Source organism: Notamacropus eugenii, chromosome Y, assembly GCF_028372415.1.
Source record: "Notamacropus eugenii isolate mMacEug1 chromosome Y, mMacEug1.pri_v2, whole genome shotgun sequence".
NCBI classification, from domain to species: domain Eukaryota; kingdom Metazoa; phylum Chordata; class Mammalia; order Diprotodontia; family Macropodidae; genus Notamacropus; species Notamacropus eugenii.
Window position 1 is genome coordinate 2015550 of NC_092880.1, and position 27748 is coordinate 2043297.

Below are 27748 nucleotides of genomic sequence, written 5' to 3' on the forward strand. Positions count from 1 at the left end.
ATGTGCGGACAGGGTTCAGGGGGCGGAGGGACCCTGGCGCATGCGCATGTGCCCTACTCGGTCACAGACGGCGGCGAGGGTAGGGGTGGGGGAGGGCGCCAGCTCTTCTGCCTACACATGCGCAGCTCCACCAGCTACGAGGGCGCAGCTCCTGTGGCTACACATGCGCAGCTCCACCAGCTACGAGGGCTCAGCTCCTCTGGCTACACATGCGCAGCTCCACCAGCTACGAGGGCTCAGCTCCTCTGGCTCCACATGCGCAGCTCCTCTGGCTACACATGCGCAGCTCCACCAGCTACGAGGGCGCAGCTCCTGTGGCTACACATGCGCAGCTCCACCAGCTACGAGGGGGCAGCTCCTCCGGCTACACATGCGCAGCTCCACCAGCTACGAGGGCGCAGCTCCTCTGCCTACACATGCGCAGCTCCACCAGCTACGAGGGCGCAGCTCCTGTGGCTACACATGCGCAGCTCCACCAGCTACGAGGGCTCAGCTCCTCTGGCTACACATGCGCAGCTCCACCAGCTACGAGGGTGCAGCTCCTCTGGCTCCACATGCGCAGCTCCTCTGGCTACACATGCGCAGCTCCACCAGCTACGAGGGGGCAGCTCCTCCGGCTACACATGCGCAGCTCCACCAGCTACGAGGGCGCAGCTCCTCTGGCTCCACATGCGCAGCTCCACCAACTACGAGGGGGCAGCTCCTCCGGCTACACATGCGCAGCTCCACCAGCTACGAGGGCGCAGCTCCTCTGGCAGCCACCATGGTACCCCCTCCCAGTTAGACTCTGCTGCCAAAGAGCAGGAGAGAAAAGAGGAAAGGGATTCCCACCCACCTAGTATACCTTACTCCATACATATATCCCCAGCTGTCCTTGGATTGTTCCAGAGAAACCTTGAAGACCCTTCTATACATTTCCCTGTCACCCTAATGCCCTAAACAATGGGTCTCAAAGACCCAGCAGGGCTACTAGTAGCCTCTTGAAGAAATGTTATACAGCCTTCCAGGTGACTAGTTTTTGTCAAGGAGAAACAAAGATTCAGGTCATTGTAATACCGTAAAACTTGAAACAGGAAATCTAAGTTCGAAACTACTAGTCCTAGACAACAAGTTGTTTTAAAAAAAAAAATAAAACTAAATTTAAAAACAAAATCACTTTTTTTCCCCTTCAAAGCAGAAAAACTCTTCTGGCTTTGGATCGGGCCCTGAATTCAAAGCTTTTGTCAAACTCTGGCCTTGATTGGGTGACAAAGCAGTTCAAACCCAACATAATAAAAGGCCAAATATTCGCTTCATTTTCCCACTTGCTCAAAATTTTCTGACTCCACAGAGAGCCAGTGAGTTCCCTGGAGTGAGATGGAGGCAGAGAGTATTCTCCATGCTTTGGAAATTTCATTTAGCTTTTCCTTCCCCTGCCTGGGAAACGCTTAGCTGCTCCCAGAGCTTATTCACAGTGAATAAACAGGACAGCAAGATGCTTAGTGAACCCAGCCCTGTTCCTGGTTTGGTCATAGGTTTATCTTGTTTTCTGTTGCCTTGTCTGAAGATAGCACACCCATTCACTTCACTGTGCGTGGGATGATCACATTGCCCCCTCGGGGATTTGTCAGAGCTGTGCTATATAGCTTTCCTCAGCTTAAGTTGGAATTTACTGCTATGTATCCGTCTGTCTTCCATTTACAGAGACTGGGACAAAACGGGGCTTTAGCCTAACCCCAGACAATGATGTGTTCGAGTATCTTGCGTATACCTACTCTTCAAAGAATCCTGAAATGAAAACAGGAAACTTTTGTGAAAATAGTATAAATTTCCCCGATGGTATAACAAATGGATACTTGTGGTACCCACTCAAAGGTTAGTTTTTCTCTGGTTCTACTGTGTTCTTTTCTTGTCTCTTTAATCCAAAGGTTATATGTTCTTCTCTCTATAAGCAGTTATCCAAAGACCCCCCAGTCCTTGCAGACTACTGGCAATCCCTTGCTAACAGAGTGTAGATGAGTTTGTGTTTGACATAGATAATAATAACGTTCCCTGTCATCAAGAACCCAGGCAGAAATGAGAAAATGCAACATTCCATGGCCACAGTGGGTCAGGACCCTATGGGAAGAGTCCCCTCCCCTAGAGGCGTGATTGTACAAATAGCAGCCTAGATACTGCTTCTTTTGAATTCCAGGTGCTGATGGGCCAGAATACTCACTAGTCCCTTTTCCTAACTCCCTCCCCATTCAGTTGTTCAGCTGTGGGAAGGACGGAGAGCAGACACACAAGTTGGTACTTTTTACAGCAGGATGGCTCTGGGCCAGCCACATGAAAGAATGTAAAACAAGCAGACAGTAGGATTGATAATGCAGCCAAATAAATAGGTGTCTTAAGCACATCTTTCTATGGGTTTCACCTCCTTTGCTCCCTCTGTTTCCAGGCTTCTGTCACCTTCCTCCCCACTGTTGATACAAAGTTTTCTCCTTACACTTAGAAGAGAAATATTCTCTGGCTCAAAGGCAAGCTTTACTGTCTGTCTCTTGCGTATGAGAACAAACCCGTATTGCGTGGGATTAGTTGGAAACATAGTGACACACAACAGTAATTCTGGGACTCATTCCCATGTGTGAGTCTCGATAGACTTGTGTGTCTTCAGTGCTGATGAATGGGGAGTTTGGCAGGAAGTGTGCTCTATTCAAATGTTTGAAGGGCTAGCATGTGAGAAGGAGGGATTACATTTGTCCTGCCTGGCCACAGAAGTACTCGGTGGAAATTACAGGAAGGCAGATCTCAGTCAACATAAAGGTCTCTTACCCAACAGAACTGTCTATAAATCAGAGCTAGAACCATTCCAGCACAAACCTTGTCAGGGAGATCGTTAGAAGTCATTCATTCTACAGATGGAATATAGACTAGTCCAGGGGAGGTTCTTAAATCTTTTTGCATCATGAACCCCTTTGGCAATCTGATGAAGCCTACAAAAGCATGTTTTTAATACATTGGATTACAAAGGAAACCAGTTCTATTGAAATGAGGTTAGAATTTTTTTCCCCATCCAAATTCATGGACCTTCTGGCATCTACCCACATAACCCTTAGAGGATAATAACCCCTGAACCATAGAAGATACCTGATGTGTGCATACTTTTCAACTCTTCTAGGATTCTAAGTTAAAATCAGATAAAACATTGTACTTTAAATTTATAATCGTCTTAAAAATACGTGCTGGAATGAGAGGCAAAAGAGTGTCAGAGTGAACACCCTCAACATCTGGAGTAGTGGGGACCCCCAGTTCAGTCTGCATCAGTAACAGCAAAATTTGTGCCTTGCTTTTCTATCAGAAGGTTACTCTGGTGATGATTGACCCAGAAATGGCCCAGGAAGTTGAGCCTTCATTACAAAAGTGCAGGTGTGCCCTCTCATTTTTTTTTTTTTTTTGGCCTTAAAGAGATGTGCACTTGAGGAAGCTCTCTCTTAAGAGGATCCAGCAATGAGTCATTTTGTTAAGGGAGGAATCCTCTTGTAATGGAAATTTTGTAACATGGGGACAATCTTGGACATGTTTCAGCAGCCTGGTATAAGAGCCATAGTGGAGCATTTCCAGTTGCCCCTAGATAATTGCTTTGTCAGGTCTTGTGTCTGTACACTAATTGATGGAGTGAATGGGGTGTTCAGGGAAGGCTAGTACTTCTGTTGTGAGGGCTTGCTGAGCCCTTGTCAGGGCTACTCATCCACCTTTGGTATCCACCTGTCACCCAACTCTCACCTGTGGCTCCAAGAAGCTGGAGCATGTGCAGGTGGTCACTCCCCAAGTTAAACCATAAGGGTAACCAACAGGCCTCATCAGTGAATTAGGGGGATGTCTAAACCAAACATGTGAAGACTTCCTCCATCGGAATGGGCAGATGAGAACAATTTGTTCCAGCAGTCATGAAGGAGGTGAGGCAGGCTCTGTGGAGTGCTTAGAGCTTGGTCAGACATCAAAGATGCCATGGTCATCCCCTGCACCCCAGATCATCACCAGTCATCTTGACTTTTGTCTTGTGACTGGACTTTGATGACTCAGGAAGACAGAATGAGGCTTTATGCAACTCTGCCTCTCTTAAATACAATTGAAGGGCAAGTCAAGACATCATTTGTGAGGTCGCTGGTCATCTTTGAAAACAAAAGAAAACAATACTAATTGGTAAGCACTTCTGAGACAGTCTAATGCAGCCCTCTCATTTTAGAGAGGTCAAGGGACTTGCCAGGGATCTCCTAGGTCTTCAGCAGAAAAAAACAGAATTTAACCCACATTCTCTGCCATCAAATGCAGGCTCTTATCACTGTGAGCGAAATGCCTCTTCTTTTCCTGTAACACAAGCATCTGCAGCTGCCTAATTCACCCATTTCTGTTTGTCTGGTGCTTTTGTTTAGGTGGGATGCAAGATTACAACTACATCTGGGCCCAGTGTTTTGAAATTACGTTGGAGGTGTCATGCTGCAAATATCCACCAGAAGAAAATCTCCCAGACTTTTGGAATAAGAAGCGAGACTCACTAATCAGCTTCATGAAACAGGTTCATCTAGGTCCGTAAGATTTTCAAATGAATTCTTTGCTAACGCCAAGTATGACTTCTAGCAAAACCTGTGGGATAAGAATGCGAACTTACCAATTTCCTGGGTACATTATGGTTTTTCCTAGGAGGCATAACTAGAAGTGAAGAACTTTCTCTGCTAGAGAGGAATCCTTCCATATTTGGGAAGGTGCTATGTCAGCCAGTTGGGGTAAAAGAGAGGACAAAAAGTGTTGATTTCCAGTGGGCCCCAAGTTCAAATATCAAGTCACTTGGAAACTGGCCTCAAGACAAGAACACCCTGTGTTAGTGAAAGGGATGACGCTCATTCAACAAATATTTATTACAAGAATCTGGCATATAAGACGCTCTAGGAGGCACTGGGGCTGCAAAGATAAAAGGTGACATTGTCCTTGTCCTCCATGAATTCACATCTCACATCCCACCGTGTAAGTTAATGGTGACCTATCCTAGGTTACTTATTACCCATTATAGAAAAAAATTAATAAAAGCCCACCTGCATATGTGATACTTCATAATTTGAACTTCATAAATTTCCATATTTCACTTTAGTTTCCCAGTACAACTCTTCTTGGCCCCATTTCACATCTGGGAAAGCTGATGCTAAGAGTTCAAATGACTTCCTTGAGGTTATAAGTGGTAAGTGGCAAAATGAGGTCTTTGAAGACCAAAACATTCCAGAGGGGTAACTGGACACCTGCTTGATGACCTTTTGTCCGTTTCTTTTCCAAGGTAGGAAGAGACCAACAGTGACTCCAGCATCCCCCCCCTCCCCCCTAGAAATCCTGCCAAATGCATCCAAGCTAGTATCATGGGGCTCTACCTGGCCTGCTTCCGCAAAGTCCTTTGCCAGTATTTCCCACAGCTGCTGGTCAAATACAATGAACAAAAGAGCAATATATTAACTGGGATCATGTACAGTTCAGCGCCCCAGCTGTCACTCAGTCTTCACTCATGTGGGCTTTGTAAAGCTCTTTGACTTTGTTAAATGTTGGTATCATCTGCTTCTATTTAGAACGTCCAGAAGAAAGATCAGAAATTGGCAAATGTTTTTCTGCTATAACGTCAAGTAAAGTGCAGGGAGGAAAGAAAGCGTTTGGGCTTTTGGTTTTGGTTTTTGCCAAGTTCTTGCCCTAATCCTCAACAAAAAGCCATCATTTTACATCATCCTTTTTTTGGTTTGTTTTGGAGAAAGTATCATTTCCATCTTCACTTAGGTTCTAGGGTTTTTGCCCATCATCCCATGTCTTTCTCCTTTGCTAAATTCTAAACCTTGATTGATCTCTGGTTACCAGTGCTGAGCCCCCAAACCTTAATCCCCTGGATCTGTTAGGCTTCCTGGATTTGTACACGTTGTATATGCTCAAGTTCTTAATTACCTGCTTCCTTCTTCTGTCATTTCGGTCGTAACTGTATGTCTACTTTGGGCATCCATTTCCCTTCCTCCTGTACTTTCTGTCTGCCATATGAATTGTACCACAAGAGTATATTTTCTAGGATATGTTCAGAAGGGGCTGTAGGGGGAAAGGACATAGAAGTTTAGAAAAAATTCACTAAAAGTAAATAAGAAATAGATATGAAAGAAAAAAATGACCCAAGTCTTAGGCAGATTGACCCCCTAAGCTTGTTTTCTAAGTTGAGTCATAAAATATAAGTATATTCAAGAGGATATAAATATCTCTAAAAAAGGTTTCATTATAAAATATGTGATCTATCTTCCCTCAATTTCTCATGACCCTAAAATTTCATCCACCCTTCACATTCATCCTGAATCACTTCAGCCTGAAAATCCCCTCCTCTTCAACCTCTAGCTTTCCTCATCTAATACCTTTCTCTCAAATTTTTTTCATCCATGCCCTGTAACCCCTGTTACAAACAGAATTAGGCCAGCAAAACAAATTTACCATGTTGGACATGTTCAAAACAGTACGTCTTCATTCTGCATCCTGAGTCCACCTCTGTAAGGGGGTGGGTTATAGAAAAGGCAAATGATCTCTCTAGGCCTATGCCCTAAATCATTTGTCTTTTCTCTGATCCATAGCTTTAGCCAAGCAGCAGAGGATGGAGGAATCAAAAGATATGGGTTTCAATCCCAGCTCTTCCACTTACTTCCATTTGAGTCCTTGGACAAGTCACTTTATTTCTCTGGGCCTCAGTCTCCTCATCTGTAAAACTGGGATAATAATCTCTCCCAGGATTGTAATAAGGGTAAAATGATGTAATATTTATAAAGTGTTCTTGCCAATTCTAAATGCTAGCTATTATTCAATGACAGGCCTGGGGCCTCCTGACTCTCAGGTCTGTGCCTTTCCCATGATGTTTGAGTTCTCTTCTGTAGCTAATTCTCATTTGCTCTGATTCAGGAGGTGTGTCCATATTGGCTCCCTTCAGGGACTATAGGGGTAAAGGAACCTGGGTATCAGTCACAGAGTCTCTCTCTCTGGCATACCATAAAGAACCAAAGAAAGGCATTCTGGAGGGGAGAAGGGAAGCAAAGAGAATGGCTTATGCATTGCATATCAAATAACTGATCCTACTCGTAGAATGTAGAAGGGAGGTATAGTTTATCCACACAGAATGTGATTGGCACAAAATTCAGCCCATGGAGTCATTTCTTGCTTGGTTAGAAGACCAGCAGACTGTATACCCCATGCTGACCATTCCAGGACTTTAATGAATGAGAAAACACTGGCTTAGGAAATGATGGACAGGAGGACTTCAGAGAGGCCTGGAAGGACTTCTATGAACTGATGCTGAGTGAAATGAGAAGAACCAGGATTACATTGTACACAGTATCAGCCACAGTGTGTGAGGACTATTTCTGGTAGACCCAGCCCCTCACAGCAATACAAACATTCCCAAAGGACTACTGAGACAAAATGCCACCCACATCCAGAGAAAGAACTATGGAATCAGAACACAGAATGAAGCAGAACATTTCTGCTTTGTGTTGTTTTCGTTTGGTTTGTTTTCTCTCATGATTTCTTCCATTCATTTTAGCTCTTCTATGCAACATGACTAATGGGAAAATGTGCTTAATAAGGATGTATATGTAGAACCCACATAAGATTGCATGTCGTTTCAGGGAGGGGGAGAAAATATAAGACTTATGGAAGTGATTGCAGAAAACTGAAAACAAATAACTTAATTATTAAAAAGAAAAGGTTACACTAGTTTAGGAAAGAAAAGATCTACAGCCCCTTGAGTCAAGTCAACCAAAGACTGAAGGTAATTTCAGAAAGATACAGTCACTACAGCATTTTCTTCTCTTTTGTCTTTCAGTGAGAACAAGGGAGCGCTTTTCACTCAGGTCTCATCCTTTTCTTCCAGCTTAGAAACAAATCTGCTTTGAAAAAAAACATGTGGTTTGAGTTTTATCCTTTAAGAATCCTGAATTGGGGTCTTTGCACGCTAACTGTAATTCTTTCATGGTGCCCCACGGTCAGGGTTGGAGGCGAAGGAACATGATTTCTCCTGGATTCTTGCCGGGGGAGGTTTCCAGCTGCAATTTTATTGCAGAAAACAAAATTAATTAATTAAATTAAATGACTGCATGGATTGGTGCAACAATTCTGCCCTCTTGTGGTTTCAGACTGATATTTCCCATTGCAACTGCAACCGCTTTCAAGGTTTCCTCGTGAGGCTTGGATTTCAGGGTCTTCCATGGAATGTCTTTTCTGCCCTTGTGACTTGAAGTCCATGGGAAATCTTGATTCCTGAACTTCCTGACAATGGGCATCTGTTCTAGTGCTCTTCAGCTCTGACCTCGACATTGAAGTGTCTGGTGACTTTGCCATCAATGACCCAATTTCATCATTTGACATGATGTATCTAAAGTGGTTGAGACTGCTATTACTTCAGACTAGACCCTACGTATAAAAACCTTGTTGTAGTGCTTTGAGCACTGGATGTTGGCAGCAGGAAACATGGGTTCCATCACTGACTACAGTTAAAGGTAGTTAGCTAGATGGTACAGTGGGTAGAGTGCTGGAATCATGAAGACCTAAGTTCAGATCCCACCTTAGACATTTATTAGGAAAGCCCCTTAACCTCATTCATCTGCAGTTTCCTTATCTGGATAATAATAGCATCTTACAGAGTTATGGTGAGAATGAGATAAATCGTGAGAATGATTTTGCAAACCTAAAGCATTATATGAATGTGAGAGATCATTATTACTAACTAGCTGCGTGACCTTAGGTAAGTTCTGTGTCTGCTCCTCTTCTGAAAAATGGGGGCAGTAAGTCCTGTTCTATCTAATCCATAGAGTTCACATGAGGGGGAAATGAGATAACACGTGAAACTGCTTCAAAATGACCAGAGGTCTCCAATATGGGAGAATACCACTCTATTATTGTGCCACTCTCAGGCGACATCAGATCTCCTATTGCATTTTCAAGGACTGAGCTTAGAGGGGAGCTTACACATATTAAGCTGCATTTTTCATAGAAAGAAGCTAAAGACCTAGAAAGAAGAGAACAGTTTGGCCAGTGTCACAGAGAGTTAGCCTTAGACAAGTATTAGAGCCAAATTCTAGAAGCTAAGCCTTCTTTGTAGATTCCAGTATCGTAGGCTTTAGAACATGGTGGAACCTTAGAATTTATCCAACCCATTCCCCTCACTTGATAAAGTCTTTGCTTCCTGGGGGCTCTGAGGCTTAGATTAGAATGGGAAATCCTTTCACCTATTGGGAAATCTCTTCTCTGGGCCCAGAAGAGGATTTTAGGGTAAAAGGTCATGAATTTAGAGCTTGAGGAACTTCAGATAATTTCTGGAGCTATTTGGCAGTCTTCAGTCATTTCTTAGAAATCTTAAATGGAAACCATACCGTGCCCTGATTTCCCATAAAGAAAAAACCCTGACGTTTCAAGTTGTGGTCCAGAACCACCCAGCAATCTAAAAGGCTGGACAATAAAAACCTGGGGGATGTTTTGTTCACCAATGGATACAGTCTAGCAAAAGAACTTTGTCCACCCCTGACTGCTTTGTTGTAAGAGAACAAAAGAGAAAAAGGCCACATAGTATCTATATCAACATTAAAGACCTGAGCCACACTGACCTAAGGCAAGACTACTTGTCTCTCGCACTTCTGATGTCTGCCCACCTTGTCATTTGTTGCTTGGCTAGAAGAAGATAAGCAGATGGTATAGCCATAGTATCCAGGGTGTTCATGAATGAAGCCAGGTCAGAAATGGCAAGCTGTGGAGTCAATGGCTAAAGCTTAGTATTTGGAGTCAGGGAGACTCAAGTTCAAAACTGATCTTAGATCCTTTCTAGCTCTCTAATCCTGGTAAAGTTACTTAACGTATCTGCCTCAGTTTCCTTATCTGTAAAATAAGAGCACCTACTTTTGAGAATTGTTGTGAAGACAAAAGGAGATATTTATTAGGCACTTTTGCAAACCTTAAAGTGTTGTATAAATGCTATTTATGATGGTGATGATAACTGCTATCTCATACCTCAACTTACTTTACCTTCCATATTTTCCCATGCATACAGCAAGAAGGAAAGGACTGATATGTACACAAAACATTTACAGCAACTTTTTGTGGTAGCAAAGAATTGGAAACCGAGGGGATGTTCATCAAATGGGGAATGACTGAACAAGTTATGGCATATTATTAACGTGATGAAATACTATTGTGTTGTAAGAAAAGAAGGGAGATGGTTTCAGAAAAGCCTGGAAAGACTTAGATGAACTGACACTAAGTGAAGTGATCAGAACCAGAATATATGTGTGTGTACGTGTGTGTGTGTATATATACACATATATATACATATATATATAAAGTGTGTGTATATATATTATTGTTATAAAATAACAATAATATTGTAAAAATAATCAACCCTGAACAACTTGGGAACTCTGATCAACATGATAAACCACAGTCCCAAAGGACTTATTAAGCAACATGCAATCTACTTTCAGATAGAAGTGATGGGCGGAGAGTAAAATGAAACATCTTTTCTTTCTCTTTCCCTCCCTAATGTGGAGACTGATACTGCATAGCTATACCTATTAGTAATGGGCTTTGTTTTTCTTCCTTTCTCAGTGGATATGAGTAGGCTATTTGGAACTGAAGATAAAATTGACTTTTTTAAAAATTTAAATTAGAGAGGTTGGACTCAATGGCTTATAAGGAATCTTCCCATCCTAGATCTAAGATCCTGAGATGGTATTAATCAAAAAGTATTTGAGTTGAAGAAATTTTTTAAAATACATTTATGAAGTAGCCTTTTGGTCCAAATTGTGAATTCGTTGATTACTCCTGGTGAGGAAACTCCCTCTACAACCACAGATGGGCAACTGTTCTCCAGTTAAACTCTTAAGAAAACTGCCTGCGCAGTTTTCAAAAGAAGAAATCAAAGCTATCAGTGGTCACATGGAAAAAAATGCTCTCCAATGCTATTGATCAGAGAAATGCAAATTAAAACAACACTAAGATACTCCTCACACTTCTCAGATTGGCTAATATCACAGACAAAGAAAACATCAAATGCTGAAGGTGATGCAGAAAAATCAGGACACTAATGTGTCTGAAACCAGATTTAAGCAGGCAAAGATGAGTCTTCCTGACTCCAGGCTGGGCACACTCTTCACTGTGCCACCCAACTGACCTAAAACACCAACAAAACTACTGTAACTTAAATAAGAAATGGAAAGAACGTCAACAACTGATCAAACAGCCAATCAAAATCCTGTTCAATGCCAATGCCGATAGTATTCAGTCATGAAGGAAACTGAAAACAGATATAAAAGAAAAGTCACGAATCAGATCAAGGAAGGAGCTGCGTGCTTCAAAATGCTATCCTCCTGGTGTGCAGTCTGACAGTGGGATTCGAGAGCAAAGTGGGGGTGTGGCTCTCATGCCTCCACTCTCATCATCTTGGATAAGGAAGTGATGTGAGGCAAAACTGTCATCTCCTCAGTAACTACTGCTCCAACTTTACAGCATATATGCTCAGTCTATACAGCTTTTGAACTGCCTGATATGACCTCCATTCCCACCTCCTGCCTTCTCCTTTGAGCAACCTCCATCTTCAATTCTCATGGTCTGTGGTTTACTCTCCATGAACATAATTTGAACCACTGGACTGCTTCATCCTTCCCCTAAAATTCTCCCCTCTGGCCTTTAACCATCCTACAGGTGTTGGCACCAGTTGGGTCTCTAGAGGGTCCTGAGTCAAAGACATTTCTGTGGTTTCCTACTCAAAGTTAATATTGTTGGGGGAGAGGGATTCTTCTACAAAATGTTATCTGATTATCTAAATAGCTTCCAATAAGAGTTTGGCAAGATATTTTAAATGAAAAAAAGTTTTATTCTCACAGGCTATAAACCTTTTTTGTGTGTGCATTTTAGGTATTAAAGGTCAAGTGTTTGATGTGAACAAAAATCCAATACCAAATGTAATAGTGGAGGCTAAGGGCAGGAACCATATATGCCCCTTCAGAACTAACAAATTTGGAGAATATTATCTTCTTCTTCTGCCTGGATCCTATACGATAAATGTAAGCATATAATTGATGTGGTTCAAATTTACTTTGAAAAGACAAGTCTTTCCCCCATACAAATTCATATCAGACAGGCTATGGGTGGAGGGATTGCTTGGCTCTAAAACAACAATCTCTGGAATCCAGTAACTGACTTGCTTCCTTCTTAGGGTTGAGACTTGTTTTGCTCATAGGGATGCAGTTTGGAGAAATGCAGTGATGGCAACTAAAAGTAAACTCTTAGGAAAGCCCAAGAATTAGAGCTGCCTAGGGCTAGAGGGAGGGGATAGTGATAAATTTGACATAGTACAACAAAGAACAATTTTTCTGAAAAATCTGAGATGGGAAAAGTCACATCACATATTGAGCAGCTGTTATTTTTATTGGTTGGTTAGCATTTTTTTTTGAAAGACAGACCATATTCCAAATATTTAGTGTTTAAGAAGTTTAGCACTGAAGGAATCTGAGGGGTAATCTATTCTAACAAATACTTGAGACCTTCCTTAATTTCTCTACAAAGTTCTCATCATCCAGTCTCTGATGGATGATCTCCAGTAATTGGGAACTCAGAGAATTTTAGTGTTGGAAAGGGATGTCCACAGCCTTCTGGTCCAGTCCATACATGAAAGGCAGTCCCTGTGACATATTCAACAAGTGATTGTCCAGCCTTGGCTTGAAGACCTCTAAGTCTTTTTTCTCCAAAACCTCACCAGGTAGCTTCTTCTACTTTCAGACTAGAAGTAATTTCTTTTTTGTCTTAGATCTAGCCAAAATCTGCTTCTCTACAACTTCTACTCATTGGTCCTCATGGAAGATTAGTGTGGCAGTAGGATAAAGGATGGATTAGAAAAGGAAAAGAGGAAAGATCTACTAAGAAGACTTTTGCAATAGTCTAAGTTGGTGGCAGTGAGAGCCTGAACTAGGGGGATGTCATTGGGAATGCAGAGTAGGGCAAAGATTCAAGAGATATCACAGAGATGGGCTTGTTAACTAATAAAATGTAAGCAGTAAGGAAAATGACGATAATGCCTCTATGTTACCATAGACAATAGGGAGTCGAAAGGAGGAGTAAGTATATTGGGAAAGATGACAAGTGCCATTTTGGACATACTGAGTTTAAGGTACCAGTGGTTACCTTTTCCTTGGGAAACAGAGGACATTGAAGATGTTAGAGCTGGAGATAAAGACTGGGAAGTCACATAAATAGATGTTGTAGTTTTATTTTGGCAGTGACAGGGAAGAAACATGGGGTAATGGTAGGAGTAGAATAGTAAAGCAAAGTTTATTTGGAATTCAGAAGACTTGAGCATGATTGTCGGTGCATGAGAAGGGTGTGACAGAAAGATGCAGGAGAGGAATGTCTTGGTTCTCGAGCAAATCGGTTCGAGGGCACAAGGGGAAGGTGTTTCGCTTTATTACAGACTGGAATCTTTCTTTCTGTGGCCACAGGAAAGATTATGCTGAGAGGTTCTTAGGAGAAGAAATAATAAGAGTTTCCTTCAGATAATCTCCTTCTCAGTGTGGAGTGTAGCTGGATAAAGAAGAGGAAAAAGAAAAGGTTTAAAACAATCTCTATGGGGAAAAAGCTGGGGAGCAATGAAGGCCAAGATAGAAGAGTTATCAAATAGTTAGGAGTAAGGTATAGAAGATGAAAGTTCATTTTCATTTTGTGGCATTTACCAGCAATACCCCTTGAAGTAGAGAAATCAGAAGTTTGAACCACTTAGGATTGATAATTTTCTGTTCAGGAATGGTTGAAGACCATGGAAAGTTCAAGTGATTCTAAGGTAGAAGCTAATAAAATGGTTTTTGGCTTTGTAAAGCCAAAGTGTGGTATACGAATTAGGAGACTAAGTGAAGAATCCATGGTGAAGAATCCATAAGTAAAAGTGCAGATTAGGTTTTAGGAGAGTAGAAGAGACAGAAGAATTAAAAGGTCATGTCAGAGAGAGAAATTTCAAAGTTCAGGATCTTGGAGGTATTGCAATTTCAAGAGATGGTGAAGACTAGAGTGTAATAGTGTCAATGAAATGTGTTGGATAAAAAAAGGGTCTTTAGGCTGAGATATTGTGTGGTCAGATTGTTAGAAGGGTTGCCATTATGAACACTGACATCCCCTAGGATGATGGAAGAGAATGAAATGGAGAGAAAAACGGAAATCATGAACCCAGATCATTGAGAAGGTCGGGCAGTGGCCTGAAGGTCAAGAGATGACATCAGTAAGAATGGGGAGTTGGTTTTGAGTCATTTCAATCGTGCCCAGCTCTTCGTGACTCCATTTGGGTTTTTCTTGACAAAGATGGTGGAATGGTTTGCTAGTGGTTTCCTTCTCTAGCTCATTTCATGGATGAGGAACTAAGGCAAATGGGATTAAGTGACTTGCCCAAGAACATAGGGATACTAAGTGTCTGAGGTCACATCTGAACTCAGATCTTCCTCACTCCAGACCCAGCACTCTATGTATTGTGCCATTTAATTGCCCTGTAACCAGTGTAATGCAGTGCACATTCAGCCCAATTGAAACCACAGACTTAGAGAGTTCATCCACCCCAGAGATCAAAATAGAACAGAATTCTGGTGTATTGTAAATGTGTCTTTATGGGCACTTACTTCCAGGCAGCTGTAATGTGAGGGTCAAATGAGACAATGGGTGTAAAGCATTTTGCTATAAAAATACCATTTGCTGGTGTAGTAGTAGCAGTAGTAGTAGTAGTAGTAGTAGTAGTAGTAGTAGTAGTAGTAGTAGTAGTAGCAGTAGTAGTAGTAGTAGTAGTAGCAGTAGTAGTAGTAGTAGTAGTAGTAGCAGTAGTAGTAATAGTAGTAGCAGTAGTAGCAGTAGTAGTAGTAGTAGTAGTAGTAGTAGCAGTAGCAGTAGTAGCAGTAGTAGTAGTAGTAGTAGTAGTAGTAGTAGTAGTAGTAGTAGTAACAGTAGTAGTATGGGCAGCTAGGCGGTGCAGTGGATAGACCAGGAGTCAGAAGGACCTGAGTTCAAATCTCACCTCAGATACTTGAAACTCACTAGCTGTGTTGACCTTGGGCAAGTCACTTAATCCCAATTGCCTCATCCTGGGTCATCTCCAGTCATCCTGATGAATATCTGGTCACTGGATTCAGATGGCTCTGGAGGAGAAGTGAGGCTGGTGATCTGCACAGCCCTCCCTCACTCAGCACAAAGTCACGTCCAAGTCATGTCATCATTTCTCTGATGGCATGGTCTTCTTCAGCAACGAAGGATGAAACACACAGAAGTAGCAGTACTAGTACTACTAGTAGTAATAGTTTTGTTGTTATCCCAAACTCAACTGGCCTCCAGTCTGATCATGACTTCATTCCCTCAGCCTTCTAGCACATTCCTATAGAGCTAAAGTAATACGTATGAAGCAATTCAAAGGTGTCCTGGCAAATGTTTAACAAATGGGTTCTGGGAGGGAGCAGTAGCCACACAATTCTAAATTTAATCTGCATTATTTACTTTTAGGGCATCTAGGTGGCAAATGGATAGAATGCCAGGCTGGAGTCAGGAGCATTCATCTTTGTTGTTCAGTTATACCCCATTTTGGGGTTTTTGTGACAAAGTTCATTTTATTGATGAGGAAACTGAGGCAAACGGAGTTAAGTGACTTGCTCACAGTCATATAGCTATTAATTGTCTGAGGTCAGATTTGAACTCAGGAAGATTCCTGATTCCAAGCCCAGTGCTTTATAAATTGCACCACCTAGCTACCCATTACCTCTACTGTAAACTGTCAAAACCGTGCATTTGCTCTGATTTGAAGGGGGTAGGAGGTGGGGGAAAGGGGTCTTTGCCCCTTCAAGGGAGATCTTGTTCCTCCTTTTTCTGGTCAGAATATAGTGGACCTTCATGATGTACTGATTAGGGAAACAGTTGGGTATACTGGAAAAGAGGACCTGAGTTCAAATTCCAGCTCTGACATTCACCAGTTGTGGGAGTGACCTTGATCAAGTCATTTATGCTTGTTAACTCTCAATTTCTTCATATACAAAATGAGGGGATTGGACTACATGGTCTCAGATCCCTTCTGGTTCTAAATCTATGATATGATGATCCTTAGGACTATGGCCTCCCTTGCTTAGAAGGGTTTTCTACTCCACTACCACCACCCCGTTTTTTCCCCCCAAAGTAGTAAAATGGTCCCTTCTGTGTACACTGGATTTCACTGTGGTATTTCCTTTTGGCTAGAAACTCATACACCTGGGTGGAGTAAACCTAATGAATAACATGAATTGCTCTCTGTGGTACCAGAGACAACTTTAAATGTATAAACTTCCCTTGAGCGCAAGGACATGCCAACACCCCAAGGGATTCTGCATGACTTGTACCACATTATTTGCCCATTTAATAAACATTAAGCTTGTTGCCTTGGATTTTTCATTTCTTTGGATATTAAATATATGCAAACATTTTAATTATTAAACAGATTGTGAGTCCTCATTGTACATCAAAAAATTATTTGTACAGCCTTGTATGTAAGGAGGCACCCCCAGGTGATGAATTATTTATGCCCCATTGATCAGCCTGGCTTAAAACAAAGAGCCTGAAGTTACTATGAAACTTGGTAGGTGAAACCTTTAAGGTCAGAACTAAGGATTTTATTATGACGTGACTTTTAGCCAGATATATGGAGTGTGGTGTTCCATTCTGAGAACCACATTTTAGAAAGGACATTGAGAAACCGAATAATCCTTTAAATCAAGGTAAAATGGGGAAGGGCAGATCTCAAATCCGTGTTATTTAAGGATCAGTTGAAAGGACTCAAGGTGTTTACCCTGTAGAAGAGAAAACTTGGCAGGGGAAGGGACCCTGAAAACTGTCTTCAGATATCTAAAGGATTGTCACCTGGAAAAAGGACTGCTTTTACTTTGCCCTGAGGGCAAAATTAGAAACAGGGGATACTAGGTAGTTTTAGAGTTGATATTAGGAAAAAACAGAGAGAACTCCGCAAGAATTGGAATATGGAATTCAGGAGGTAATGTGTTTCCACTCATTGGAGGTGAACTGGATCACTTGTTGGGAGTGTTATAAGGCATTCTTGGTCAGATGTAAGTTATACTAAAGGATCTCCAAGATCTCTTCCAGCTGACATTCTAGGATTCCCTCCCTTGGGCTCTCATACTCCATTTACCATGGATTACATACATACAGCATTTTTCAGTATGAGAATTTCATGGCCATCTTTTTTCCTATTTTTTCCTCTTTAAAAAAATGTGCTGCTTCTCTCTTTTCTTTGCAGAGGTTGAGGACTGATGAAAGTATGAAATCGTGTATATTATCAGAGGCAGTTCTTCTGTGGGTTAACCTTTGGTTTTGCTAAACTGCTTTTTTTCCTGTCTTTTTTTTTTCAGTCTGTTACAAGCCATTGTTTCTTAGATAAGGAAGGGATAAATCTAGAAATGATCAACAAAAAGAAAATGTTTAGATAAATAAATGAAGAAGGAAAGAAAGAACGGCAGTCAGTCTGGCAGAGACAACAATAGGGACCTTATCTATTACAGAGCCCAAAAGAGCAGAATGAGACCCATACAAGTGCAGGGGGGTGGAGATCTGATTCTCACCCTCCTCCCTTTGTCTTTTCATCATTGTCACTGGCTGAATGCACTTGTCAATCAACCAAGAGTTCTGATTCCCTCCCCCGCTTTTGACCAATCACTGATTGAATGAGCTATCAATCAGCAATAGTACAGCTAAGGACCATTTCAATTGGTTGTCATTTCACTCTGCCTGATCTGAGGTGATCGCTGGTTCAGCCAGCTAGTGACAGGGCTCCAGGCTAAGAGTCCTCCTTTATTCCCTCTGCTAATTCAACAAGGACCACCCTCTTGATTACGGGGTGGTGTATTTTGTTGATTCTAGAGATTGCTGCCTAGTATCTCCCTCATGAAGCTGGAGGAAGGAACAATTCTGGGATGCCAGAGTCAGTACCCCCACATGCCAGGATGGGTGACACCCCTGACTGACAACCTACAGAGACAAAACTCAAACTTTGATTCCAATATCCCAAGATAGACAGAGGGCCCTATTTCAAGTTCTTTTGGAAGGCATTCAAGCTTAAATTAACTCTGGAGGGAAAATAAATTGCTAGGGAGCTGACTTTGTCTGCTTATTTTGTTTACAAATATTGCGACATTTCCTGGGAGGGAGCCAGGAACACGTTTCCTTTGGTGCAAATTTTGCCTTCACTGAGGACTCTTGGTCACCCAGAAGAAGACCAGAGTAGAATGATAATTTTGCTTTCTACTTCTCAGCTGCATGCCTGACCTTTTTTTTTTTCATTTTATAGTTCTTGGCTACATCTTTATCAGCCTTGATTCTGTTGACCTAAAAACTTAAAAAGAAAGGCAACAGGCTGAATGCATACATTTTATGATTTAATTAATTAATCAATTCCCCATTAAAGATAACGGTAACATAATGCATTATGGAGCCAGAAATGTTCTGGCTACCCAGTGCAGAAATCTTCTGGCTTATATACATTTTGCCATGAGAAAGGAACTCTCCTAGTTGAACAAATCATAAATTTATTAGGACAAGACAATTAACAAAGCAATGTCAATCAAATGTTGAGATTCCAAGCTGGGTAAACATATGTCTCGGTGACAAGGAAGGAAATCCCACCACAGATAAGTGACACAGGAAGGGGCAAACAATGTTCAATAGAAATTATGACCTAAGATGTCTATGTTTTCTTTACCATTAATATGCCATAACATAGTATGTGTCTATAGATAATAAGATACAAAGGAAAGACCCATTATTCAAGATATGTCATAGGTTAAAGGTCTCCAAGGAATGCAGAGTCAGCTTTGGCTGGCTTTTGCTGACATAGGAAGAAACTCTCTGAGTTTGCTTCAGAGAGAACAAAGAGATTATTCCAAAATTTTATATTAAACATTATCATTCCCTCCTTTTGGTCAAAGGCAAGCCGAAGGCTTTGCCTGTAGACCAACAAAGATATGAAAAAACCTCTAAATAACCAGTAGTGTGAGAGTTTTACTCTTCATGCAAGTCTGGTCCAGGCTCTTGGGACAGTTGTCTATGTCTGATGGCATCTTCTTCAGGCCTCTTCAAAATTGGAGGGCATGATCCACTCAGGAGCAGGAGCAATGGAGGTGACAGATGGATCCAAGAGTCTATACAGAACACTTGACAAGGTCTCCGAGAAAACATGATTTGATAATTGAAATGAAACAATACAACATAGTTAACATGGCTAAAGACACTTAGTTCAGTTTCCCAGCCATGCAGGGCTAGGTTCAAACAACACAATGAAGTTTTTTTTTACAGTTCACAAATTGCATTTTTACATTAAGTCAGGTACAGATTAAAACTTAGATGGCTCACAATAGACTAGTTTTGAAAGGGAGATTTACATGTCACCAATATAAACAAGAAAATTAAACATGAACCATACAAATCAATGCAATTATTATTTCAAAGTTAATTAACATTAAGTTCCTTGTATCCCAGTAATCCATTCTTAATTTTCATTTAAATTTGAATCCCAGATGTAGTTATCTGTAGATATCTGTAGTTATCTGTAGATATCATGTAGTTATCTGATACCTAGATATCTTTTCTTTGAAAATAGGTTTTATTCTTGGGACAATTCAAAAAGAGAATTGTGCCTTTCTGGTTCAAATCTAGAAGTTCCCAGATACTTCTGACAATATAAATTAGTACAATTACTTAAAATTTGTTCTCCATTTTTAAAGTTTCAGAAAATTTCAGTTTATCCTATTTGCTGTTTCTGTTTTTACCTAAATCTTCTACCTGGAATAAGAATCTTTTAAAATGTGAGGGTTCAACCATAAAATGAACTCATCTGCCTTTTAAATGATTGGACAGGTACTTTAACAGACAAGAAATAATTTTACCACTGTCTTATACAATCTTGTGCAAAAATCCAGATTTGAGATCTTATTATCAAAAGCATGATAAATTTTAGAAGCCAATCATATACTCCTGTATATAATTCTTAGAGGAATCAGTCTGATCCTGTTGCTTTTCCTCAAAATTTGCTCTTATTACTTGGTCTAATCATTTCCTTGATATTATCTCTATATTATATTTATTTATTTGGCCAGGAATATAGGTTAAAGTTGTAAGCTATTCATTCCTGCACCCCATTAAAATAATTCAGAGATGCTCCAATTTCCATTTATTATTTGATAGACTTAGTACTGTACTTTCAGAACTTCTTGATTATAAAGATTTCTATAAAAGAAAAAGAGGGACAATGTTAACAGAAGGAAAGGATCTCCTTAGTTCTGGTTGATTCCAGGAATAAGCCATTATCTGACATGTAATCATGAGGTTACCAGGTGCTGAAAGCAGGGCTTAGAGGTAATCAGGTGGGGAATTTCCTTTATCAGAAAGGAAATAGAACATTTGGGAAATAAAGTTAGGAAGATCCTACCTAGGCCGTGTCCAAGGTCGTCTTCAAAACCTTTCCAAGCATCCACCATTAGCCTGCAGCACATGTCAATTGGCTTTATGATAACTTAGACAAGTATTCCTGTAATCAGAGCTTCAAACAATAGTAAATTGCAGTCCCAGTCTTATATAGGAAATCAATATTGGCAGGTATCCCTCAGATAAAATACTTCCTCACTCTTTAAACCATCTGAAACTGACACAAAAGTATCCAGAACAACTATCTAGGACCAAGAGGGGTTTGGATAACCCATATTTATTCCCAAATCTTATCTACCTTTCATAGTTTCAATCAGAACTTAATTTATCTTTCCAAAACTCTCAATCCTATTCTTCCACTTGCTTTTACATTTTAACCATAAGACAAGATAGCTCACAAGTTATTACTTTTTGCTAGCATAACTGTACTGGAATCTCATTCCAGCTTAAACAAAACAAAGAGGTTAATGACTAAATTTATAGTTTGATGGAATTATGTCTTTGTTTCACAAGTTGTTATTCTTCCTTAATTATACTCACTCTGGAAGAATGAGATACTTCAGGAATTAAATCTTTTACATAATAAATTCAAAAGCAAACTTTAACTCTGACTTAGGCCATAGAATGACTACATATTCAGATCAAAACAGCTTAATTTAACAGTATATTATTTTGAAACTTTAGTAGGCCTTCTAAGAATCACACATGATTTTCCAAAACATTTTCTTCTAAAAGTATTTCCCTTCTTTGAAAACAGTTTAAAATTTACTCTGATGTTCACTAAACTCTTATGAAGAAAACTAGTTGGAAACTCTTAAAATGCTTGATATCTCTTTCTTTTTTTTCTTAAGCTAAAATAAACCTTTAAAACTGGAATTCATTAAAGCTGAGTTGTTACAAAAATGTTCTTAAGTAATATGAATTTCCAAAGTATTATAACAAACTGAATTCTTAATTATTACAGTATTCTTAGATACGAGACCGACTCACAGAAAAATGCTGTTGCTTTTAATATCCTTTTAAACAATGAGAACATCTTAAGATGAGTCTTAAGTAGTTTACATAAACTTCTGCATATATTCTAATTTCAGATAAAAATAATATTAGATTTCCCAGTAAGATTACACGAAAGGCTCACATGTTTTCCTGGTCACTTGTTATTGACCATAGAAATTGCTATAGAAGGAAAAAGCAGGGACATGTGACATATAAAATATGGCAGGATAAAACATCCTTTACTCTGTTTGAATTCAGATAGGAGTGAAATTCTCCAATCATGCAGTATCTGTTTCATAGCCAGGCTCAGGAATAGTCAGGTGAAAAACATTCCTTTTTAAAGGAACACAATAGGGAAACTGAGCCAGGGGGATCCCATCCTAGATTGAGTCTAGAACTGTCCCCTTGGTGTTTCCTTTCCAGATACAAACTTCACCTGTTAACAGTACAGGATCACATTCCCTCTGAGTAGCTTGTGGCATTTTTCTCAGACACTGATTTAATGCAGACAACTATACCCAAATTCAAACTCAAAACCAAAAATAGTTACGGTCCCAAATGCCTTTTACCTTAAACAGCAAGTCTCACTAATCACAACTTAGAATCAGATAACAGTTATTTCCACTCTCTTGGAGTTACAATAAACAATAAAGATTTACCAGAACACACACACGTAAGGGATTCCATTTAATATCTTTCCTTCTCAGATTTAAAACTTTACTGATGTAAAAGCCAATTATTAAAAATTCTCTCTATCTATTACAACTTCTGAGCAAGTAATATTCATTGTTTAGAATTTGCATTAACCAACCAAATTCCTTTACTAAGACTGATGATCTTACCCACAGGAATGGGAGGACTGTTCTGAATGAACAGAAGGAATTTAAATAAAGCTTTCACTCCATTCCCTCCTTTCCATACATAGGATCATTTAACAATTTTAGGTTTCAGCATTAAAACAATAATCCCAAATAGCTTAGTTAACAATCCTACAGCTTCATAGAAGATAGCCAAATTCTTTAGCTTTAACTTTTTTTTTTTTTAACAGACAAGGGTGAAAATACCTGGTTTTCTAAATGACAGTTACAAAACATTAAAAGACAAAGTTAGCAGGAGTGATAAAGTAACAGAACTGATGTTACACAATTTTCCCAACATCTTTTAGTTTCAACAAAATTCATATTAAAAATTGTTCTAACACTATTTCTAGATTACAGTGGTCACTCAATTTTCACAATCTAAGAGAAATTCAGAAATACAATCCTAGAAATACAGTTTTAACACAACAATAACTGCAGATGGTATAATTTGCATTTCCAGAAATTATTGATCTTATTACTTTTAGCAATTAAAACCACTTTGAAGATAACAATTACCTTGGAGAGATAATAATGTAACATATACCAGTCATTATGTTAAGCATTTTACAATCATTTTATCATTTTGATCCCATAACAACAAGCACAATTATTTTTACAAATCAGAAAAATGGGTCAAACAGAGATAAAATACTTTTTGCAACTAGAACAAAGAAGTGAAGCTTACCAAGAGCAGAGAAACTGACGTCCCAGTGGTGACTTTCGCAGGCAGAGTTTAGAGAATGCTCGCTACAGGCCTGATTCGTCCACGTTTACCAATCCCCCCCACAGCAGCAGAATTTACTGAGCCCCTAAGGCGATATGCAGGTGCTGGGACAGGGTGGGAGGAATGTCTAGGACCTAGAAAGGTGGGCTACTGACAATCTTAGGAGTAATTTCAAATGATCAGTTCCCGAAATATTTCTGATTAATTTCACAACATACAAATCTGCTAAAATGCTTTTACCTAAGATGATCTAACTTTCCATTGTAATTCCAGGTTGGCCAGACCAGAACAACAAGGAAAAGTGTTAAAGTTTTGTTTGTTAATTTATTACCCTAGCTGCAGCCCTTGAAGTCTGGCTGCTTGCGTTTAAATCTTACAAGATAACACACTCATTCACAGCACACATGATATGGACAGGGACATACACCAACAGACAAAATGACAACAGGACAAATACAAACGTAGCTCACAAAAAACAACCCAGAGAGAGAAGGCAATTAGAAGCTTGCTAAAAATCCCCATCATGAATTGGCTATTATCATTCTGAGGAAAGGATGTTGCAAGAATCCAAGGGGAATCCTGCAGCCTTTGTCAGAGCACCCCTGCAGTTGTTGGAGGGGTGGGGAGCCTTGGTGCCCCAAAGTTTCTGACTGTCTTAAACAGGCCCCATGGGAATAGGTTCAGGCCTCTAGCTCTTAGGTGGATTGTAACTGTCCTCTTCAGGACCAGAGCCCTTACGGGAAAGCGGGGAGGGGGAATGGGGAGGAGGGAGGCAACAGAGGCTTGAACAGAGGCTGCCTTTCTCAGGTCTAAGGTAGGGGAAAGAGAGGGGGAAAGATTGCATCTAAGTGCTATCAGTTTCCCCAGATCAGAGGCCTTCAAGGGGAGGGGGAGGAAGGAAAGGGGTGAGGAATAGGACGGAGGGAGTGAAGGGAAGGACAGACTGGAGCCCTTGAAAAAGAAAGGATTTTTGCCAGGATACGGCTAGGTGCTGAAGCAGCTCCCAGCCTTAGAGGGAAGAGGCTACCTGTCTTTTGTTCTCGCTCAGCCAAGTCAGCAAGCCCAGGATGAAACGTCCTCGCTGCTGGCTAGTTGTTTTGTTGGCCTTTCTTAATTTGGTTGTAAGATAAAGTAACTTTGACCGGTCCAAAAGAGCCCTGTGGTGGCCAACGTCATTTAGGGCTATTTTTAGTTGACTAACACTAGTGCTAGTAATACCTGTGATCATCAGGTTGGTAACGGCTTGACACACAAGAAGCATGGGTCTTGTCAGCCGGATTTCTACTTCTAGTTTTTGACTGACCCATAGCTAGCTGATTACCCAAGATCGATCTTCAGAGGAGACCTAATTAATACAGAGGTGTTTTCACGCAGAGTGGTCTCTGTCCTGCGGTTATCTTTAAAGGGAATTTTTGAGTCCTTTGGAAGCTGGGAATGGAAGGACTTACCCCGACCCGTCAAGGCCCAGGACTCTAGGAAAAACAGTTCCTACTGGCGCCGGAGTCCTGGCCTTGGCGAGATGAGGCAATGCCCGTCCTGTTCCTCAGTTCCAATCCACGTTTGGGCGCCATAACTGTTGACCTAAAAACTTAAAAAGAAAGGCAACAGGCTGAATGCATACATTTTATGATTTAATTAATTAATCAATTCCCCATTAAAGATAACGATAACATAATGCATTATGGAGCCAGAAATGTTCTGGCTACCCAGTGCAGAAATCTTCTGGCTTATATACATTTTGCCATGAGAAAGGAACTCTCCTAGTTGAACAAATCATAAATTTAGTAGGACAAGACAATTAACAAAGCAATGTCAATCAAATGTTGAGATTCCAAGCTGGGTAAACATATGTCTCGGTGACAAGGAAGGAAATCCCACCACAGATAAGTGACACAGGAAGGGGCAAACAATGTTCAATAGAAATTATGACCTAAGATGTCTATATTTTCTTTACCATTAATATGCCATAACATAGTATGTGTCTATAGATAATAAGATACAAAGGAAAGACCCATTATTCAAGATATGTCATAGGTTAAAGGTCTCCAAGGAATGCAGAGTCAGCTTTGGCTGGCTTTTACTGATATAGGAAGAAACTCTCTGAGTTTGCTTCAGAGAGAACAAAGAGATTATTCCAAAATTTTATAATAAACTTTATCAATTCCTATCCAGGATCCCTGGAAAGCTCATTGAGTTCTCAGGAAGGATTCTGACCTTGACTAGGCAGGAGCCTAAGCAAAGCTTTGTGGAAACTACACAAAAATAATATTTTTATCTCTTGATGTAGAACATGTTGACAAGGTGGGACATCTGAACTGAGTTAAATGACGTTTCTTTTTTCTCCTTAGGCTACAGTCCCTGGACATAAAACAATCCTAAAGCAAGTGACCATACCAGAGAACACGCAAAACTTCAGTGCACTAAGGGTGGACTTTCATTTTCCATTCCAAGTGAAATCAGATTATAATGTGATCACCCGGGTTTCATGTTCTGAGGTTCCTCTTTACATGTATCTTAGAAGGCATTCTGATAGACTGATGTCACATTTTATCCCCTTATTTTTATTGACTTTTGTATCTATCCTTCATGTAAAGTAAACCATCAGAACTTCGCTCCCCACCCTCCACCCCCATTCCAGGATGTGTAATGAACAAGCCAGGCCAGTTCAACTTTGCCCACTCTGTCTTGTCAGCTGCCTGGTCTCCATGGACTTTTCCCTAAGATGGGGGCATCTCTTTCCTACAGAACTGGATATTCCTGAATCACTCAAAGTATCTGGAAAAGCCTCAATAATATTTAAGATACCCATAAAATCATGTCAGAATCATGCCAATAATGATGCTGCTCAGAAATTCCAAAATGGAATTTCAATTACCTGTTAAGGTGGATCAGAAAACTCTAGGTCTTTCCTCAACTTTCACCAACAGAACCTGATGGCTTCATCACAGCTAAGCAGGGTTTGGAGGAGACAAGAATCATCTCCTGGTCTATCAAACCTGCCAAATGAGGTCTTGACCATCTGTCATCTGGTCCAGCAAAGTGTATTTCCATCTTGTCACTTGGGAGCTCTGACCTCTGAATGACTTCTCATTCTTCAGCCTTTAGAACAGAAAGTCTTAACTTAGGGTTGACACACTTGCATGTTTAGATTTCAGGAGGTCATAAACTTGAGATGGGGGGTGGGGAAAGGATTAAATATTTTCACTGAACTCTAACGGAAATTTAACATTTACTTCAATTAGTTTTAAAAATATATTATTCTGAGATGGGGTCTATAGATATCATTATGTAACATAAAAATGAATACAAAGTAGTTCCTCTAAGGAAAAAAATGGAACCCACTTTGCCCAATAAAATGGAAATTCCTAAGTGAATTCATAAGAATGAGATCAAAATCAATCAATTAACATTTAAGGTTGCCTGCAAGGCCTTGGCCCAAGTGGTAGAGGCTGGTGGTACAGAGACTACAAAGAATGTTTTTAGGGTTTAGAGAAATCAATGCTAGAATTATTGGTCAAAATCTAAAGTTACATTGGCTGACAGGGCCAGGGTAAAATACAGAAACAGGTTTTGGCAAGATTACTAGTCACTACGTCAGGGTAAGGTCAGATGCTGTCTCACCGAACTCAGAACAATGGATCGGTTTTTGTTTTTCTTTTCTTTTCTTTTAAATGACTAGCCAGTCTTTTCTCCTTTAGCTTTCCTTAGTGCTTACAGTAGAGTCTTCGTCTGTCCTCCCAGTTTGGACCTGCTTCTCAAACTGTTTGGCGTGCTAAAATTACAGAGGTCAGGAATTCTGGCAGAAGATGGAGAGGTCATATGAAGGGTGCAGATTGTAGAAAAATACCAAGGGCAAGCTGTCTAGGAATTAATGCCATTAGCGGTGTTATGAGGAATGTGGTAGATTCACCAATGAATTGACAAAGGGCCTACAGTACCAAATGGAGCCATAGGGGTAGGATTTTAGGAGCACAATACTACTGTAGGCCCCTACTGCGAAGCTATGTAGGATCCTGGAGCCATGCCATCTCCATTCACAAGCAACTCAGTTGTAGAGTGTTCATATTTAAGTCAGTAAATAAATCTAAAAGCAATGGCTTTACTGAGCCAAACTGCTGTGTTGTTATTATTGGTGCTTGGAAAATAGTATGTTAACCGTATAAGTACCATTGCAGCTGACTTTATCGTAAAGGATAGCTTTACAATAAGGGAAATCTCTGTTGTAATATTTCAAGCAATACTCAAAACACAACACAATATTAAGTACCAGAAAAGTATTGTTCTGAATCCAGGTTTGTATAAGACTTGGGTGTGGCCCCTAATGGATTGTGGCTTTTCATTGCACACCAGTGTATTTTCAAAGAAATCTCATTTCAGAGGTGTGGCCAGGGTGTTCGGATCAAGTTCCCTAGGGTTACCACCATAATGGAATTTGATCTCTGTAACAAATGAGAAAAATACCACCTACTTCTGGTGAGCCAAACATCTCTGAGAAACTCAACACAGAAGTGAATTCATTTCTTTAACTGTTCTTGTCACATTGAAAAATGCTCACAAGGCATGGAGACCACGTTGAGTCTATACGATTGTGCCTTGAAACTGGTGAGTGCTTAAAAGCACAGAAAAAGGAAAACAAAAAAGGGGGCCACGTAGAAAGGAGCCAAATGATCTAATCTCCTAAGAGAAGCAA

The 27748-nt window shown here is 40.4% G+C and overlaps 1 protein-coding gene across 1 annotated transcript; it reads left to right on the forward strand.

The window, feature by feature from the left end:
* LOC140516690 (carboxypeptidase M-like) lies at positions 1 to 27622 on the forward strand. Its single transcript, XM_072627676.1, has 6 exons — positions 1 to 314; positions 379 to 533; positions 1684 to 1854; positions 4395 to 4547; positions 11917 to 12065; positions 25407 to 27622. The coding sequence occupies exons 1-6, from the start codon at positions 1 to 3 to the stop codon at positions 25653 to 25655; spliced, it is 1191 nt and encodes a 396-aa protein (XP_072483777.1). The 3' UTR covers positions 25656 to 27622.
* The last annotated feature ends 126 nt before the right edge of the window (positions 27623 to 27748 follow it).